This window comes from Acanthochromis polyacanthus, chromosome 15 (genome assembly GCF_021347895.1).
Source record: "Acanthochromis polyacanthus isolate Apoly-LR-REF ecotype Palm Island chromosome 15, KAUST_Apoly_ChrSc, whole genome shotgun sequence".
NCBI lineage: Eukaryota > Metazoa > Chordata > Actinopteri > Pomacentridae > Acanthochromis > Acanthochromis polyacanthus.
In genome coordinates, this window is record NC_067127.1 from 39,238,212 (window position 1) to 39,258,668 (window position 20,457).

General features: G+C 39.5%; 1 protein-coding gene and 2 long non-coding RNA genes across 10 annotated transcripts in view; 2 read left to right on the plus strand and 1 right to left on the minus strand.

Annotated features, from left to right (window-relative positions):
* Positions 1 to 20,457, plus strand: part of LOC127537559 (uncharacterized) — a 96,165-nt gene that overhangs the window by 48,298 nt on the left and 27,410 nt on the right. The gene's annotated exons all lie outside the window — the stretch shown is intronic.
* Positions 890 to 16,744, plus strand: LOC127537551 (zinc finger protein OZF-like). Of its 7 annotated transcripts, none has more exons than XM_051960150.1 (6): positions 890 to 1,148; positions 1,759 to 1,904; positions 2,267 to 2,368; positions 11,149 to 11,679; positions 11,764 to 12,516; positions 12,884 to 16,744. In XM_051960150.1, the coding sequence occupies exons 3-6, from the start codon at positions 2,351 to 2,353 to the stop codon at positions 12,995 to 12,997; spliced, it is 1,416 nt and encodes a 471-aa protein (XP_051816110.1). In that variant the 5' UTR covers positions 890 to 1,148; positions 1,759 to 1,904; positions 2,267 to 2,350; the 3' UTR covers positions 12,998 to 16,744. The 7 variants fall into 7 exon arrangements, 6 of the variants coding, with proteins under 6 accessions (XP_051816110.1, XP_051816108.1, XP_051816105.1 ...); XM_051960148.1 differs by having other exon boundaries at positions 899 to 1,148; positions 11,149 to 11,427; positions 11,512 to 12,516; XR_007947275.1 differs by having other exon boundaries at positions 908 to 1,148; positions 11,149 to 12,516; positions 12,884 to 13,124; positions 16,024 to 16,744.
* LOC127537556 (uncharacterized) lies at positions 4,788 to 7,363 on the minus strand. Of its 2 annotated transcripts, XR_007947286.1 has the most exons (3): positions 6,406 to 7,363; positions 6,090 to 6,186; positions 4,788 to 5,977 (listed from the first exon to the last, which is right to left on the minus strand). It is a non-coding gene; the product is annotated as an uncharacterized LOC127537556 (long non-coding RNA). The 2 variants fall into 2 exon arrangements; XR_007947285.1 differs by having other exon boundaries at positions 6,090 to 7,363.

Below are 20,457 nucleotides of genomic sequence, written 5' to 3' on the forward strand. Positions count from 1 at the left end.
GTTTAGGGGGAGACGCTGGGAGCGACGGCCCACTGCGTGGTTGGCCCAGCGTCTTCCCTCTTTTGTTCTTTTGTCCGGGGTCTCCAGCCCTCCTTTGTTTCTATTTTCGTTTATCTTTATTGATTATCTTGGGGTGGCCAAATAAAGCCTGTGGGTTTAATTGGAGATATTTTGTGTGGTGTCCTTCTGTATATGCTGCGGTCTCTCTCCCTTATTGAGCCTGTGTTTTTCAGTATGTGAGGGCCGTAACAGTGGGTCTCAATCAGACTCTACTTAATGTGGATAATTAATTAATTTCATCGATAATTAATGGAAAAATTCAGTAGAAACTGTTAAATGGAGAAATGTTTGAAGTTAATGTACCCCTAAGTGCTAAGTTGTGCACATTTGGAATCTACCCAAAGGACTTTCCATTTTCATCAAAGCAGACACTAATGCTGGACTTTGGACTTCTACAGTCCAAGAGAGACATTTTGATTCTGTTGGAAAAGTACAGATGCTCCTACATTGGGAATGTGGACAAAAGAACTGCTGAGCTGCATCAGATGAGAACGACTGACATCTATGACCAAGAATAAAGGGAAGGACTTCAATAAACGCTGTGAACCATGCGTGGTCATGCTGAAGAGGGGAACATGAGACCTGCTTAAAATAATTTATTTGTCTATCTGGTGCTGTATTTAGTTACATTTACTTTTAACAATTTGTATTTTGTCTGTTTGATCTTGATATTAGAATTACAATGACTTTCCTGTCATCAAATCCAATCATTTTCATAACAAGCCGCTGTGGAGGCAAAACCTTTTTGTTCTTTGCAAAAAATCTTTTGTTCTTTTATTCAGAGCTCTGAAGGTACAGGTGACACAGAGTGCAAAGCAGTCTATGTGTCAAGTCAAACTGCAAGGAGATGAGAACTCAAAGGAGAAGCATTTACGCACAGGTCCGACACTCAGCTGGGGCGGAAACAATCTGCGGCTGCAGGTTTGCCACCGGCGGCAAAAAAAGGGGACACATGCAGCACTGAGGAGGAACTGAGACGAAGTGGCCGAGTTCAAACAAAGTGTCCGTGAGTTTCTGTTGGGAAAGGGTCAAGATCTGCTGCAAACTGTACAGGATTGCCTTCATCTCCAAAATCCGGGTTGCAGCCGGTAAGAGCAGAATTGTGGAGACTCTAAAAGACTGTTTAAGCTGCCGATGTGTGCCACTGCAGTATGTGTTAGCATTAGCATTAGCCACGGAGATCAGCTGTCAACTTTGTCTGTTTCACAATAATTGTCGTGTGTTTTGTAATTGTTCAGTTGAAAATAAGATTGCAGGCTAACTGGTGCTAATTAGAGGGTTCCAGCTAAGACCAGTGAATTCATCCTGTTTGTAATGGTGGGTTTTTACGATGCCCTTTATTTATTGGATCTGGAAAGGATTGCACTTTAAAAGCACTTTATGCATAATGTTAAAACCATGAAGTAAAAAGTATAAAATGGTTAAAATTTTTTTGATAAAAATGCTCAGAGTAATTTGTGAAACTGTGATTTAAAATCAACTCTTTAGAATGCAGATAAATTCATGTGTGGTATAGTATTGGGTTGAATATTGCTCATGCCATGATTTGTCGCTTCAGTTTATGTGGTGTTGAGGTTGACAAACATAAATTGAGTGGAGTGGCATTTGCCAGTGTGGTGAAAATGTCCATGAGGAATGGTTGTTACTATTTGCTGAATGCAGTAATGTGAACATTGTCCTTTTGTGTTCTGTTTAAAGGTTTTTCACCTTAATCTATCAACTAAACGTATGGACTTATAGAAGTTGCCACCTCTGTATCTCATGAATTTGCGACCACTGCAAAATAAAAGAGGGAAAAGAAAGAAAGCAACTGTCTGATGAGTGGAGTCCTGCTCAAACCCTGGGTAGATGAAACATCCTTTTTCAAGTGGGGAAACTGCAGAAACTGTGAGAAAAATCATGAGAAAAAGTGTGCAGTGACAAAGTTCTTCTCATTCTCAGTTTCCTACCGGCAGTCCTGTCTTGAATCACCTGCAGTAGCATCTTTATGTTCTCTTTATTCTCTTTTTCCATGTCTGTTTTCTGTCTATGTTCCTTATTTTTAACAGTTTAAGATCATTTGTATCAGTTTTAGGTGAAACTGAAAAGAGCTAAAAGTGAAGTATTGAGTTGAAATGTGTCCTCTGTGTTGGCTGATGAACATATGGGACACTCTGACACTTGTGTATAGAGTGGTATCCTCATGAAGATGTGTTTGATGTGACAGGTGATTGGCAGGAGGAGGAGAGTCTGACGGAGGAGCAGAGGAATGTTGGCAGCCATTTAGTCTGAGCTCAACAACGGAGGAAACATGGATTCTTCACAAAAAGTGAGAAACATACCACTGTAACATTATTATCATTCATTTGTTCTTTAAAATGTGTAAAGTTGCTCCAGTTGGTTAGATGGGCCGACCAAAGCCAGGTGATGTTGGCTGGAGAGATGTAGCTCTGCAGAAGCAGCTGTACTGAGGATATAATGGTGGACTGCTAGGAAGCTGCTTGTTTTTTGTTTGAGGCTGAACTAGCTGCTGATCATACTTTCTGAAAATGTCTTACATGGTGATGAAGATAAGTAACGGAAGAAAAGTCTTGTTTTTCAAGCAAGTTGTTCAGGAAGGTAAAGAGCAGCATTTTCTTTGGTAGAGAATAATACTTTTGAGCATTGTGAGTTTACCAGCCTTTTCCTTGTCAAGAAATTCAGACAGCTGAAGCCAGAAGTTTACTTACACTGTATAAACGACACATAACCCTTTTTTGAATTTACATGATCTGACATTAAATCTGGCAATGCTTCTCCTGTTTTATGTCGGTTAAGATGACCAAAATTATCTTAAATTCCAGAATAAGGAAAGAGAGATTTCTTTTTTTTTTTAGAGAGAGAGAATTTTTATTACTTTCTTCACAATCTTGGACTTGACTATGGACTTCGACCATACTATGTTCCAAAGGAGTTCAGTCACATCATAACAATACTTGTATACATTCCACCCAAGGCAACTGACTTGGTTCCATGTGATGTTTTGCATGGTACTGTTGCTAGGATACAGACTCAACATCCTGAGGCGCTTGTAATAATATCAGGAGATTTCAATCATGTCAGCCTCTCCTCTCATCTGACTGGATTTACACAGTTTAACTGCCCTACCAGAGAGAATAAAACCCTAGACCTGCTGTATGCCAATGTCAAAGAAGCTTACAGAGCTACTGCCTTACCACCACTGGGCAGGTCAGATCATAACTTGGTTTATCTGCAGACCTGTTCCAAACCTTGTGTGCTGAGACAGTCTGCAACTAAAGTCCAAATCAGAGGACGGACTCCTCAAGCTAGTGAAGCTCTAAGGGACTGCTTTGAATCAACAGACTGGAATGTGCTTCTGGAAACAGACGAGGACAGTATGAACATTGACAGACAGGTTGATTGTTTTAGTGAATACATCAGCTTCTGTAGAGACACAGTCATACCTGCAAAGGGGTCATTCCGTGTGGTTTCACCAGATGGTGACCATCTTCAAATTAGTCCTAAATTTGTATGTCACTAGATGGTTACAAAAGTACTTTCTATGCAAAATTGTAGGCCTGTAGCTCAAATAGTTTGTGTTGTAGGGGTCTGAAATTTTCAGAATTTGGGCTATAAATAGCTAAGAAAATCCTCGCCAGGGTTTTTTTTTTTTTTTTTTTGCATCTTTTAGTGGTAAATTCTCAGTCTTCAGCCATACCAGAGAGCTGTGAGTTGGTAAACAAGGCCTCTGCATGTAGCTAGTGCCCCACAAACATCCCCGGGTGTTTTCATACACTCTGCAGGCCATTGGGGCTTGCTAGAAATGCTAAAAATTAAGAAAAACCTACTCGCGAGTGGGGTTTGGGACCTTAAAAGTACTGGAAATACTGCACAGAAGTGTTCTAACACCCCTGAGTTCCATTCTACACAAACTTGTGTGATAACTTAGTAAACTGGAGCTTTCTAGGTACCTCAGTTTGGAAAATATGAGCTTCCAAAGTTGGACGAGATTTTTAATTGGCTATTTTTGGTGGCAAAAATCTCAGTGTGGGACAGGTACCAGAGACCCCAAATTTTTGTACAAGACAGTTCTATCTGTCTTCTATCACTGTACAAAAAGCAGCAAGGTTATATTTGTAGTTACTGAGATATTCTTACTCAAAATACCATGGGTAATGTCAAAATCGTTTTTTGCTTTTCAGTACTTTAAATTGGGATACAAGTATTAGTAGTCATTCCAATGGTAGTATTATGTATGTTTTGTTCTTTTTGAAATGTTAGTTGTTAAAGGTGACTACCTTCAAAAAGTGTAATGCCTTTTTTGTGTCACAAGGTCTAGTTTAGAGCCATACCTGTAGATATCATGACATGTTGACACCCATTTGCAATGCATACATGTAATTATAACATGAATTCAAGTTAGTACATGCAATTTGTATGTACGCATACAAATTACATGTACTAAATTACATGTACTAACTTGAATTCATGATTATCTGCTCTCCTTGGCGTTAAACCTAGACGCGTGGGTTTTTTTTTTTCTTTTTTTACTGCTCCTCGTCTCCACTGTGCCAGGTCAGCTTCTGCTCGTAGAAGTCGATGACCACCAATTTGTAGGGATGTTCGATACCACGTTTTTTCAGACCGATACCGAGTACCAGTACTCCATCTTCAGTACTCACTGATGCCAAGTACTCATACCGATACTTTTGATCCATAAAAATTTCAAATAATGCAATGACAGGTCATTTTTGAAAAATGACTTTTATTTCTAAAAAAGGCAGCACAGCCACTACTAAAATAATAGCAGTCTCAGTTTCAGATATATAAAAAAAGTGAAATATAAAACAACTCTTTTGAGTTTTACACTTTTTTAAATGAAATTAAGTGCAAGATAAATCAATTTCTCTGAGTTTTAAGGTTTTTTTTAAAAAGATGAACTGAAGTACAAGATGTAAACAAGCAACTCTTTTGAGTTTTACACTTTTTTGAATGAAATTAAGTGCAAGATAAATCAATTTCTGAGTTTTAAGGTTTCTTTTAAATGAAGTAAAAGATGTAACAAACACCTCTGAGTTATACACTTTTTTAAATGAACACATTGTCATGTTTTTTTAAATGAACTTAAGTGCAAGATGAAACAGCTTTCTGTGAGTTTTAAGGTTTTTTTTATGAACTAAAGTGCAAGATAAAACAACTTTCTGAGTTTTAAGGTTTTTTATGAACTAAAGTGCAAGATAAAACAACTTTCTGAGTTTTAAGGTTTTTTATGAACTAAAGTGCAAGATCAAAAAGCTTTCTCTGAGTTTTACACTTTACATGAACTAAAGTTTTTAAATGTTCTCATTTTAATGCTTTTTTATGAACTAAAGTCAAAGATAGAACAACCCCTGAGTTTTCAGTTTTTAAATGAAATAAAATGAACTTTCTCTTCCTGGGTTTTATTTTAAGGTGCAAAATTGAAGCACAAAATTTGAACAAAGCTTAAACCTTTAAGTTGCTTCATTGTCTAACTGTTATCTGAGGGTGAAAAGGTAAGTGGCAGGTTCTTATTAAGGAACAGAAGCATCTCTGTATTTTCAGCTGAGAGCCTATTTCTTGTGTCATCGAGAATGTGAGCAACTGAACTAAAGAGCCGTTCACTCTCGACGCTGCTGCATGGTGTCGAGAGGTATTTTCTTGCTAACTTGGCCAAAGAGGAAAACTTTTCTCTCTCCTCTGCCCAGTACTTGAGTGGATTGGCATCCCGTTCGAGTAAGTGTTCTGCAAGGTATGTCTCCAGCTGCATTGCAGCAGCGATCATTGGAGCACTTCTCCCGGTACAATGTGAGGATGATGCACGGCCCTCTGCTATTTCAGCAGACATTCTGTTGAGACGGCTGCTGCTGCTGGGCTGCTCCCTCCGTGGCTTTTGGGCAGGTGGTTCCTCTCCATCTGCCTGTTAAGGATGCAAAAAAATGAAGAGGGGATAAAAGAGATTACTTTTCTGAAGCAACTTCCAACTATACACAAGAAACTAGAGTGAAACTAAAAAAAGTAGCATCTCTTACCTGTGGTTCTGCAGCAAATGTTTGCTGCAGCTCCTGTACAAGCATCGTTTTGGCCTCCCTTGCTGCGCTTTCATCTGAGAAATAACAATCCTTGTATCTACAAAAGAGAGAAGAAAAGAGAACAAATGAGAAAGTCTACACATCCACATAAGTGATTCAGGTGTCACATCACAATTCAGGTGGTTGTACTTTTAACTGAGAGTAGTTAATGCAAAATATTTTTTACTTTACTTGAGTAATATTAAGGTTAGGCAACTCTAATAGTAATTTAATTAAAACAATTTCTCACATTTGAATTAGTAAGAAAAACTATTACCTTGGATCGAGTATGGAGGCAAAGCTGTACAGTGGATTTCTCTCGATATCAGCAAAGCACCTCCTAGCAACCTGTAGCAAGGTATGCTTCATCGATCCGACCCCACGGTCCTCCTCACAATCCTCCTCTAAAACCCTCAAGAAGCGTGGTGATGGCAGGGATCACATCTGCAGCTGATGAATCCGTGGAGCTCACCTGCCGGGTCAGCTCCTCAAAGGGTTCCAAAAGCTTGATTGCCTTTTCGAATAAACTCCACTGGTTCACACTAAGGCTCTCGGGGAGCTTGTTTTCTGTCCCATAAACTCCTATGGCTTGCTTTTGTTCAATGAGAGAGCGCATCATATACAGCGTGCTATTCCAGCGGGTTGGTACGTTCTGTGCCAGTCTTTTTACAGGCTTGTGCATGTCCGTTTGGATGTCTTCAAGCTTCGAGTAGGCCAATGGGGAATTTTGGAAATGACCGACTATTTTCCGTCCTATGGCCACGGCATCTGAAACAGCCTTTTGAACCAGCAGGCCTTCATTCACTGTCAGCTGGAGTGTGTGCGCGACACACGGGAGGCTTGGAAGCTCAGCTTCATCCATACCTTTAATCATGTTCTTTGCATTGTCTCTTAGCATAACGTGAACGGCTTCTTTGGGAATATTCCATGTGTTGAGCATCTCCTCAAACTTTTCTGCGATCGCCTGTCCTGTGTGTGAGCCACTGAACTCTTTTGCGTGCAGCATGATGCTATGAAGTTGGAAATCAGCATCTATCCAACGCGCTGTCTGGCTGATGAGAGACACAGCACTCACGCTGCTGCTCCAAATATCAGTGGTGAAGCTAATGACCGGAGTGTTACACAACAAACTGCTAACATGTTTTTTAACGGAGTCGTGCACCTCCGGAATCACAGTCCTCACCATTGTGGTTCGAGAGGGGACATCATATTTCGGCTCCACAACCTCCATGAACCGTCGGAATCCCACGCTGTCCACAAACGAGAGGGGTAAGTTGGCGAGTGCAAGCATTTCAGCAAGTGCTCGTGTTATTTGTACTGCCCTCGGATTGGTGCTCTTCAGTTTCTCGGTCTTCTGTAGAGTTTGCCGTAGAGTTGGCTGCAGGAGTCTTCTTTTTTCCAGCACAACAGCGTCAACCTCTCTATACTCGTCCACATGCTTCACCCTGAGGTGTTTCAACAAATTACTAGTGTTAAACGAACATGGTCGCACACCTCCTCTAGCGATTTTTGTGTTGCAGAGTTTGCATTGTGCAAAGTTTGACTCGTTTTCGCTTATAAAAAAGAATTTCCACAGTGGCGAAGTTTTGGTGAGACGAGCGGACTCAGTCATGTTGTCTCTGCACAGGATGTGACGCACATGGAGAAGTCAACCCGCGGCAGTGTAGCGCCATCTCCCGGCGAGGAGGGTTTACTACGCGTGGGATTTTCTTGCCTTGAGTATCGGTGGCTGGCATCGGCAGCCTTCAAAAGTACTTGATACTTTGAAATAAGGCCAGGATCGGCCCGATACCGATACCTGGCATCGGTACTCGCCCATCCCTACCAATTTGTATGTACACATACAAATTACATGTACTAACTTGAATTCCGCCTGAATGTCCACCTTGACAATAAGTTAGACTGGTCTAAAAATGCACATTTCATCTACAAAAAGGGCCAGAGCCGACTTTTTTGCCTAAGAAGACTTCGATCAATAGACATCTGCAGTAAGATGCTGCAGATGTTTTATCAATCTCTGGTAGCAAGTGTCCTGTTTTATGCCGCAGTCTGCTGGGGAGGCAGTATAAAGAACAAGGATGCAAGGTGTCTGAACAAACTGATTAAAAAAGCTGCTCTGTAGTTGGAACCGGATTGAATACATTGGAGGATGAGGTGGAGAGATGGACACTTAGAAAGATCGAGGTCATTCTGACAAACATGGATCATCCACTTCACATTTTCCTCAGTGAACAACAAAACGTCGGTGGACGGCTCCTATCCCTGTGCTGCAGGACTGAAAGATTCAGGAAATCTTTCTTGCAATCAGACTGTTTAATTTCAAAAGCAAAAAGATAAGACCAAACAATTGAATTTCCCTTCGGGGATCAATAAAGTCATTCTATTCTATTCTACAGTCAGAAGTTTGCATACACTGAGATAGCTATGCCTTCAAGATGATGATGTCCTGGCTTCGAAAGCTTTTGATAGATTAAGATGTATTTTCAGGCACACCTCAAACCCACTGCTTCCTTGTGTGACTTTAGAAAATCTGAAGAAATCAGCCAAGACATCAGGAAGACATTTGTGGGCCTCCACAGGTGTGGTTCCTTGGGTACAATTTCCAGATTGCTGTGGTTTGACGTTTATCTGTCCAAACAATTGCATGCACAGATCAACACCATGGGAATGTCAAACCATCCTGCTCAAGATGGAGATTGGTTAAAATTAGGATTGTTTTGGAGGGAAATGTGCTCATCACCCCCAGAACAAAAGCAAATGACCTTGTGAAGATGCTGGCTGAGGATTGCCTGAGTACACCATCCCAACTGTGAAGCATGGGGGTGGCAGCACCATGTTGTGGGAGTGTTTTTGCTGCAGGAGGGACTGGTGCACTTCACAAAATAGATGGCATCAAGAGGATAGAACATTATGTGGAAATACTGAAGCAACATCAGCCAGCAAATGAAAGCTTGGGCACAAGTGGGTCTTCCAAATGGACAAGGACAGCGCTGGTGCAAATCTGACACTGTCCTGGAGAAACTGTGCACTACTGACTTAGAACGGCTTTCTGTTTCACTGTGCCCTCCATATCCGCCTCAGAAATTTTCCCAGATATGTGACTCTTGTCTATATCCATCCAAAGGCCAGTGAAATAAATACCTGTGGGCTTATCCATCAGGTCATCCAGAGACCACTGCTCACTAAAACACACACTGAGAGACTTCCATCAGTACATCACATGTCCCACGAGATGAGACAAAATCTTTGATCTGTCAGAACAATGTGAAAGGTGCTTCTCCTCTGGGTTCCTCTAACCACAACTGCATCCTCCTTATCTCTGTCTACCATTGTACTGAAGCAAGGCAAAGTGCAGAACATCAGAGTGAAAGTTTGTCACACTCTGCAGGGATGTCTGGAGGTTACTGACTGGGACGTGTTTAAGGAGTCCTCAGCTGATATTGATGAACCGACTGATGTGAGCAGCTGGGTCACAGACTGTGAAACCAGTGTTATTCCTGAAAAAACTGTAAAACTATATCCAAACACTAAGCCATGGCTTTCTAAGAAGCTTAAAGACCTACTGTACATAAAGAAAACAGTCTTCAGAGAAGGAAATGCACTAAATCTGTATAACCGACAGAAGGAAATAAAGTTGGAGATCAGGACCCACAAAAGACAATACAAAGACAAACTTGAGTCTCAGCTCAAAATGAACAACCTCAGTTCAGTCTGGGGCAGCATGAATCTGATCACTGGGACTAATTAATGTGTCAATGAGAGAGTTCATCTCAGTGGTTATAATTGTGATTCAGAGCTGGCTCAAAGTCTAAACAGTTTTTATGTCAGGTTTGACTCCCATGATTTTAGGGCTAAACATGCTGAGACTAAAAACTCTCATGTCAGCCTCTCCACAGAATCTTTTTCTTGATGTGGGCAATGTAATCTGGTGTCTCAAACAGTGCAGACCAAAGAAAAGTCCTCTACCTGATTACATCGGTGGCCGTTTATTGAAAACTTTTACTACGTCTGACTAAATGCCCAAGATTGCTGCCGATGTCCCTGTCTGTCTTATGTTTTGTTTGATTTCTTTAAATGGCTTTTATTTTGCTTGTAATTGTTTTACTGTTTTTTACATTTTTAAAACATTTCCTTTAATCGCTGCTATTTCTTTAACTGTTTTACTGTTTTGTTGCTTTTGTTGTTTGATGGTGAACGCTTGTGTAACTGCTGAACAACAAATTGCAGGGGTCGTTGGGGTCAAATCCAGAATTCAGTGGCAGAATTACAGATCTTTTCTGGACTGGTATCTACATCTGATCCCCTAGGAGAAACTAGAAAGTGTTGGTGGTGTGAATTGACCCTGCTGCCATTAAGACCTAAATCTGGACATTGATGTTGTATGCTTTTCATATTGTACATTTCTCCAGTAACGTAACTTAATGGAAAGTCTGGAGATCAAGAGATCCTGGTGGTACAATCCCATCAGTCCCAGCTCTGCTTTGCTTTTCACTGTGATTGACAGATTTTACTACCCAATATTCTAAAACTACCGTGCAGAAAGCTGAAAACTATCGGCCTGTGAAAATAGTTTTGTTCATATTGTGAGTGTGCTGTTGACTAGGGCTGCAACTAATGATGCGATCTATCATAAGCGCCGATGTCAGCGTTTACTATACAGCTGTATCTAAACGTGGACATCCGTGCTGCATCGTGCATCCATAATATATGCACGATGCAGCGCCAATGTCCGTCTGTGTTCCGCACTCCGGTCGGAAGGAGATTTCTGTTGCATTGCGTGTTTACTTCCGCTTTTGATGACGTATCGTGCTCAGATGATTCGTCGACGCATCGTTAGTTGCAGCCCTACTGTTGACACATTTCTAGGTTTCTAATGACAAAGCTGCTAGCATGTCTGCAGATTCTTGATCTTGTTTCAGCCTCATGTCCAACTACATGGAATTGAGACTTTTAGGTTCAATTTTTTTCATGATTGCTCTTCCATCACTGCCTCTGTTTTTATCTTTGTCTTTTGCATCAGAAATGTAAACACAGCAATGGAGTGAGATGTCGGACCTCTGGGGAGGATAAGGATGGTTTGGCAACAACAGCAAAAAGAGATGAATCGCTCAGTTGTGAGCAGTGTGGCAAGACTTTTATCACAGCAACAAAGCTAAGAATTCACAAACATATTCACACTGTGGAGAAACCATTCAGCTGTGATCAGTGTGGAAAGGCTTTTACTAAGAAGAGTGACTTAAACAGACATCAACTCATTCACAGTGGAGTTAAACCATTCAGCTGTGATCAGTGTGGAAAGGCTTTTACTCACAAGAGTCACTTAAGAAGACATCAACTCATTCACAGTGGAGTTAAACCATTCAGCTGTGATCAGTGTGGAAAGGCTTTTACTGAAACGAGTCACTTAAGAAGACATCAACTCATTCACAGTAGAGTTAAACCATTCAGCTGTGATCAGTGTGGAAAGGCTTTTACTACCAAGAGAACGTTAAGAGATCATCAACTCATTCACAGTGGAGTTAAACCATTCAGCTGTGATCAGTGTGGAAAGGCTTTTACTCACAAGAGTCACTTAAGACGACATCAACTCATTCACAGTGGAGTTAAACCATTCAGCTGTGATCAGTGTGGAAAGGCTTTTACTGACAAGAGTAATCTTGCAAAACATCAACTCATTCACAGTAGAGTTAAACCATTCAGCTGTGATCAGTGTGGAAAGGCTTTTACTAACAAGAGAACGTTAAGAGATCATCAACTCATTCACAGAGGAGTTAAACCATTCAGCTGTGATCAGTGTGGAAAGGGTTTTACTTACAAGAGTCACTTAAGAAGACATCAACTCATTCACAGTGGAGTTAAACCATTCAGCTGTGATCAGTGTGGAAAGGCTTTTACTCTGAAGAGTAACTTAAGAAGACATCAACTCATTCACAGTGGAGTTAAACCATTCAACTGTGATCAGTGTGTGAAAACATTTACTCTACATGAACAGTTGTTGATCCATCAATGCCCCCATTCTGGTAGAAAGCGGTACCACTGTGACTCCTGTGAAAAAACTTTCAACGACCAACAGAGTTTAAAACGTCACCAACGCATCCACACTGGACATGATGTATATGTGTGTGATCACTGTGGCAAACCATTTGTAGGGTACTCACAGTTAAAAGCTCATGAAGTGACCCACACTGGGGTTAAACCATACCATTGTGACCAGTGTGGGAAACGCTACAGCTACAATGCAAACCTCAAAGTTCACCAACGTGTCCACACTGGGGAGAGACCATACAGATGTGACAAGTGTAAGAAGACTTTTACAACTTTGAGTTCCCTGAAACACCACCAGCAGATCCACACCAGAAAGAAAGCATTCAATCAGTGTCACAGTGAGGTATGTAAAGACTGGTCTGAGTCACAATGTACACACAATTATGTATTGGATAATTTTGGATATAGCTGCAAAATTTTTTCGAAACTGTTTTGAACAACTGTGGTCAGTTGAAGTCTGTTCACACATTATCAGCTATCGTTCAGTCTAACCTGTATTCATTTTGACACAGAAATCTGGTCCAGGTTAATCTGGGGATGTAGGTTAGATTAGGAATTCTGATGTAATCAGACAACTGAATGTTAAATTCCAACAGGTATAAGTGTCTTCAGATGTCATTTGGGGTGCTCTCTATCTCAGGCAAGGCATCAGTTCTTCAATGCTGCAGGAAACACTGACGTTCTCTGTGTTTCTGTGTTTGTTTTCCAAGCAGAACGGAACAGATGGACAAAACCCTCAGACTTGTCAGCACTCTACCAATGGTGAACAGTGCTGCTTTGACCAGTCTGGACCAACGTCCAACCAACAAGGAACCCTACAATGACACCAGCGTATGCACATTGGACACAGACTGAACCCCTGCCAAGAAGATTTGTCCATGCAGGGTTCAGTAAAAGTTCATGAAGTCCTCCACAAACTTAGTCCTTGAGATCCGGCTTCACAGAATTCAGGTCTAATTTCTTGTTTGGTGTCTTCGTTGCTTTGTTGCAAAATCCATTAAGAGGAAAGCTGTCGTTAACAGACGTGACTGGTAAATTAATTGAACTATTATAAGTGGTTACTCAGTTAAATGAATTATCAGTGGTAGAGGGATAGATGTCTGGATGGAGGCAGTGAGCAGCAGGGTGAATTTATTAACTCTATCTATATCTCTATCATCTTTAATATTGAACAAGTAGATCAAATAATCTCTGATTATGTGTGAGTTTAAATATAAAAAAAACCATTAAGTGTTGGATGAAAAGTCCAATCTTTGAAAGCCGACGTCATTTAGAATCATTTCTTTGTAAATTAGCTGCATCCAGTCATTACCATGACATTGGCATTATGGAATCATGACCACATATATGTGTCTGGAGATAGTGGCATTTTTATAATGGCACATTTTCATGCTTTGACAGATACAGTGTGGGGAAAAAAGTTTTCAGACACCCTGAAAATTTTTACACATCTTAAATATTATCATGAAATATTTGTTGAAAAGTCTTTTTTGTGTGTGTTTCTAAGGGTGTGGCTGCATCAGAAAGGCACAAATACAAACTAGACGAGCCCTCAGTAGAGGGCAGAACCACGTCCTCTACTCGCGAAAACATTGTCCTCCCTATACAAAAGATGCAATATGTATCAATTTTGTTCATCCTACGTACAGTGCCTTGTGAAAGTATTCGGCCTCCTTGAACTTTTCAACCTTTCGCCACATTTCAGGCTTCAAACATAAAGATATAAAATTTTTATTTTTTGTAAAGAATCAACAACAAGTGGGACACAATCGTGAAGTGGAACAAAATTTATTGGATATTTTAAACTTTAACAAATACAAACCTGAAAAGTGGGGTGTGCAATATTATTTGGCCCCCTTGCATTAATACTTTGTAGTGCCACCTTTTGCTGCAATTACAGCTGCAAGTCAGTTGGGGTATGTCTCTATCAGTTTTGCACATCGAGAGACTGAAATTCTTGCCCAGTCTTCATTGCAAAAAAGCTCGAGCTCAGTGAGGTTGGATGGAGAGCGTTTGTGAACAGCAGTCTTCAGCTCTGCCCACAGATTCTGGATATGATTCAGGTCTGGACTTTGACTTGGCCATTCTAACACCCGGATACGTTTATTTGTGAACCATTCCATTGTCGATTTGGCTTTATGTTTTGGATCATTGTCCTGTTGGAAGATAAATCTCCGTCCCAGTCTCAGGTCTTTTGCAGACTCCAACAGGTTTTCTTCCAGAATGCTCCTGTATTTGGCTCCATTCATCTTCCCATCAATTTTAACCATCTTCCCTGTCCCTGCTGAAGAAAGGCAGGCCCAAACCATGAGGCTGCCACCACCATGTTTGACAGTGGGGATGGTGTGTTCAGGGTGATGAGCTGTGTTGCTTTTACGCCAAATATATCGTTTTGCATTGTGGCCAAAAAGTTGGATTTTGGTTTCATCTGACCAGAGCACCTTCTTCCACATGTTTGGTGTGTCTCCCAGGTGGCTTGTGGCAAACTTCAAACCAGACTTTTTATGGATATCTTTGAGAAATGGCTTTCTTCTTGCCACTCTTCCATAAAGGCCAGATTTGTGCAGTGTACGACTGATTGTTGTCCTATGGACAGACTCTCCCACCTCAGCTGTAGATCTCTGCAGCTCATCCAGAGTGATCATGGGCCTCTTGGCTGCATCTCCGATCAGTCTTCTCCTTGTTCGAGGTGAAAGTTTAGAGGGACGGCCGGGTCTTGGTAGATTAGCAGTGGTCTGATACTCCTTCCATTTCTATATGATTGCTTGCACAGTGCTCCTTGAGATGTTTAAAGCTTGGGAAATCATTTTTTATCCAAATCCAGCTTTAAACTTCTCCACAACAGTATCTCGGACCTGCCTGGTGTGTTCCTTGGTCTTCATGATGCTCTCTGCACTTTAAACAGAACCCTGAGACTATCACAGAGCAGGTGCATTTATACGGAGACTTGATTACACACAGGTGGATTCTATTTATCATCATCAGTCATTTAGGACAACATTGGATCATTCAGAGATCCTCACTGAACTTCTGGAGTGAGTTTGCTGCACTGAAAGTAAAGGGGCCGAATAATATTGCACACCCCACTTTTCAGTTTTTTATTTGTTAAAAAAGTATAAAATATCCAATAAATTTCATTCCACTTCACGATTGTGTCCCAATTGTTGTTGATTCTTGACAAAAAATTAAAATTTTATATCTTTATGTTTGAAGCCTGAAATGTGGCGAAAGGTTGAAAAGTTCAAGGGGGCCGAATACTTTCGCAAGGCACTGTATATCCCTTCCTACTTGATCTGCTGACCTGTAACTCCACAAGTGAGCAGGGGACCTTAGACTGATCTTCAGTGCAAAATTGATTATCCTGACTTCAGCACTTGCAGAGATATCTGACCGGACATACCCCTCCACATACATGCATACATACATACTTACCCAGCCAGCCCGCCACATACCGAAGCGAATACAGTAACCCCACTGCCGTTCATCAGGCGTGGTTAATGATATTTATTTGGTTTGTTGTTTACAAGGAAAACTAACAAAACTAAATTCTACCAAATTTCTCATTTTATGGAACCAGTCAATTTTCAGTTTTTAATGTCTTTTTTTAGGATGTGTTTAGTTTTATGATTGTACTAAAATAAATGACTCTTGAAGACCTCAAAGTGATTCTTAATGCAGTATTTCACAAATGTATGGGATGTCCAAAAACTTTTTTCCACTGCTGTATTTAACAGCAATTTGATCTGCTGATGTTAGCAAGACAAACATCATTTTACTTCATTTAAATTCATTTTTACAAATACTTGAAGTTGTCTGTGACTTAATCTAATACAATTTTGCTCTTTCACAGAGAGTAGAAAGATGAAAAACCTACAAGGATGTCTTACATAACACGATGTCATCTAGAATCTGCCTGTGCAACACCCTGCATTTGTTGTGGACTGCCAGTGCTGACTATTTACCAAATCTTTCCTCTCACTGCAAAAGTAGACAAGACATTATTTGACATTTACCATGTTGTGCAGGGACGCCACTGAAGAAGCACCTGTAACACAACACATTGTTGTTGTTGGCCTTGTTAATATATATTTTTTTAAATATATCACGCATACTGTACACAAACACTGTATGCATGAAGATGAATAAAATTACTATACATGTACAACAGCATCATTCATTGAAGTGTAAACAATAACAGTCTGGTGAAATAAAAGAATATTAGCATTAGATTTTTTTGTTAAATGGCCAAATTCTGGTACCTCCACAAAGTAGCATTCATTTCCTTTTGTTAACTGCCTATATTTACTAACTCTGCAATATCAGCCAGTCGGTCAATTTACCATGTCTAAGGGAAATATTAACATCAGATCCAATGTGGGATAGTACTCCTTGTGCTGCAGAGTGACCACCTGACCCAGATGATAGGTTTCTAGAACAATTGCAAATCAAAGTAGAAAGACTAAGTCCTTACACTGTTGGAAGAATTTTGTTCAAATCCAACACAAATAACTCTGCACTTTAAATACTATAGATTGGCTCATTAGAAATAAAAAGCTGTTTGCTGAAACTTACTTTGTCTTCTGTCCTTCTAATGATCTTTGAAAAAGGAAAGCTCCCTGTATTGGATCTCTCGGTGCACTCATCACATTGTTCTCCTAAATAGATCAAAATTAGAACAGTTGAGAGGTACTGTTGTGAGTCAATGTCAACACTCATGATTTGTTCACGTTGACCATTGTTTTGATGCCATTTAACAGAGGGGACTAGAGCAACACTGTAACAGGCTTGATTTTCTTTTTATGCACGGCCTTATAGTAGTACATGACCAAACCCTCACTGAATGATTCAGACACCTTAACAGCAATGTAATGTGGTATGGAAACTCAATAGAATCTAACTGTACAATCCATCCAAATGGAAACAAATGACACTGCAACAATATCTCAGTATTGAAATAATACAAACATTGCTCTATAAGATAACTTTCACTGACTCAGCAAATAGTCAGACATAATTGGATTGACATTAAAACATGTTCTACATACCTGTAGTTTGACCTTTTCTTTTACCTCCTCTGTTTGGGCTCTTGCTCCCAGCCTTGCTTCCTTGAACTATGTTCACATGTCCCACCATGTGACTGCAGGCTCTTTTCCAGCAGCTACACCTGAAGCTTTTTTAGAGTTTTTTAGGGAAAGTATCAAAAATATATATTATTAATTTCAGGTATGTTATGAACCCCAGCAGAAAATGAACTGCCTTTCTGTAGCAGAGCTCCAGTCAACGTAGTCTTGACAAGTAATTCTTGTGTTCAAAACCGAAGTACTTCAGCTAGTAAATACTATGTAAGGCTTGATTAAAGATAATACTACACTTGTTTTTTATGAATCAGTACATGCCATGTTCAGTTTCACTCAGAAATGTCCAGTCTGTCTTCTTTCACCCTTTCCACATCATAGCATAAAGACTCTGCATGACATCAGAGTCACAGGAGTAAATTTTATTGACCAGTCATCTTCTATGAGAGCATTAGAAATTAAAATGCTTCCATTTTGAAATCAGCATGTCAGTTGGAACATCACAAAGCAACATCATGCTGTGTAAACATGTTTTTTCCACCTATAGCACTTGGTTAAGTGTATTAAAATTCAAATTATAGTCACTACTCTGGACTAATTTTGAATATTTTTTCAATACATACCCTCATTCTGTGATTGAACCATCTGTCCTCTCGTGGACAAATGGCACAAAAAGAGACAAAAAAATGACCTGAATTAGATAAAAACATGACCAAAATTAGCCTCAAAATGACCAGATTGATCCAGAAATCTTTACTAACATTCATCACGGTCCAAATTTATTCTTTTCAACATTCTGAAGGTTTTACACAGAGGTTTGTTCACAGATCATTTACTGTCTGATTTATACAACATTTTTTTCCTAAAAACATACAGAAATGCACAAAATGATCCAAAAAGATGCAACATGACCAAAATTGAACAAAAACAACTTTAAAGTGATGGAAAATGACTTAAATGCGATAAAATGAGCAATTCAGAGCAAAAATGAGATGAAAACTGAAACAGAAATGGCCACTGAGTCACAGAACGATGAAATAGACGTGAACTGACCAAAAGAACTAACAAGATGAACAATTTTAAACAGAAACAAACTTAAAAACACACAAAATGACCAAAATGAACCACAAAATGGTCAAAATTAAGGCACAAAATGACCAGAATGATAGAAAAATAACATGAAAAGATGCACAATGTTTAAAAACAGACAGAAAGACGTAAACTGAACAAAACAAAACACATAAAGACACAAATGAGACACAAAATGATCCAGAAATCTTCTCTTACAGTCATGAAACTGTCCACATTTATTCTATTCAACATTCTGAGGGTTTTTACAGAGAGCTTTGTTTTGTTTACTGTCTGTGGACCTGGAAGGAGCAGCTTCATATCTGGAAAAAAGATTCACAATCAACGGTTTGTTTAACAGAAGAGATCATCTTAGTTCAAAGTGGCACCAAATCCATGTCATGCGTTTCATAAAAGAAACCTTAATAATGTTGCCTTTTAATGTTTTAACCCTCCTGTTGTCCTCATTTACAGGCACCAAAAAACATTGTTTCCTGGTCTAAAAAAAAGTAGAAAAAAAATCAAAAAATTCAGTAAAAAAAAAATTCCCCAAATTTCTGAAATTTGCAAAACCTCCAGGAAGAAAATTCCAGTAATTTCTTAAAGTTTTCTTTTCAAAAAATCCCCCAAATTTGGCAAGAAAATTGTTGTAAATATTTTGCAAAAAATGAGCAAAAATCTTCCAAAAAATCCTAAAAATATCTAAAGTGATTAGATACATTTCAGTAAAACTTCTATTTCTTTTTCACATGAAAATCAACCAAAATCCAGTGAATTTTGCTGGATTTTGGTTGATTTTTTTTGTCAATGTTCTTTAGAAATATTTTTAACTTTTTATTTCCACCTAAAAATGTTCAAACATTTCTCAAAAATGTTGAAAACGTGGACATCAGAAGTTTCACTGTGAAAATATATATATATTTTTTCCACATTTTCCAACTTTAAAATGAGTCAATTTTGATCCACAGGTCAGGGTTAATCAGTCATGTGAGAAGTTGAGTGTAAGTTATTTTTTATTATATGAAGTTAAAATATATTTTTTAGTCATTTTCTAATTCTCCAGGATTAAGGACTGTGTAGAGACCTGTAGGGGGCAGTAACCAGCACCTATTATGATGTTCTTCACTTGCTTGAAGCAGAGGGATTCCTCAGCATGGCCACATGAACACACCTATTGTGTTTCCACTACGTGTTCCTGCCACACCTGCAGGATGACCTTCATACTTGTGGCAGTGGTTGGACAATCATCCAATCAGAACGCAGAGCCACATGACACCCAACCAGCTGTGGGTGCTGGGTCGTACACATCACCCAATTCCTGGAGCAGAAAACACAGAGCTGCATGCAAATACAATGTGATTTGAACCAAAACATTGATTCTTGTGTTTTAACAATATTAGAGGGCAAGAAAAGTGAACAGAGTCAGAAGTCCCTCACTGGAAGACAATTTCTGACAAGAAAAACCTCCAGGAAGAAGTCAAAGGATGCTTTTCCTCACATTAAGAGTCTTCCTTACTGGAGCCGCTGAGAACTTGGACATTGCTGCGTAATTTCTACTGAGAAACTGTTCCAAACAAGAACATGAGTGTTGTTTTCAGAGCAGTTGTGGCCTGTGTTAGGACCATCTGAAAGACAATGTTACAACTGCAACAATGGAGCACTGATGCTGGAATCAGAGATTGAGGTTTTTCTACAGTGGAACTCCGTTTCAAATCATTGACCATCTCCCAAAAAACTAGTTTTTAATCATAAACTATGGATATTTCTAATGGTATCTATGAAATATTAGCTCAGTATGTCAGATACTTTCTTAGAGGTTTTTCAGTGGACTGTAGATCCAGTTTCACTCATTTTTATTTTGTCACATTGAAATTTGAGGCTGTTTGAAGATGACTATCTCAAGAACAATTCTGGATAAAAGCCTGAAACCTTCACTTGTTTGTCTTGCTAACATCAGCAGATCAAATTGCTGTTAAATACAGCAGTGGAAAAAAGTTTTTGGACATCCCACACATTTGTGAAATACTGCATTAAGAATCACTTTGAGGTCTTCAAGAGTCATTTATTTTAGTACAATCATAAAACTAAACACATCCTAAAAAAGACAATAAAACTGTAAATTGACTGGTTCCATAAAATGA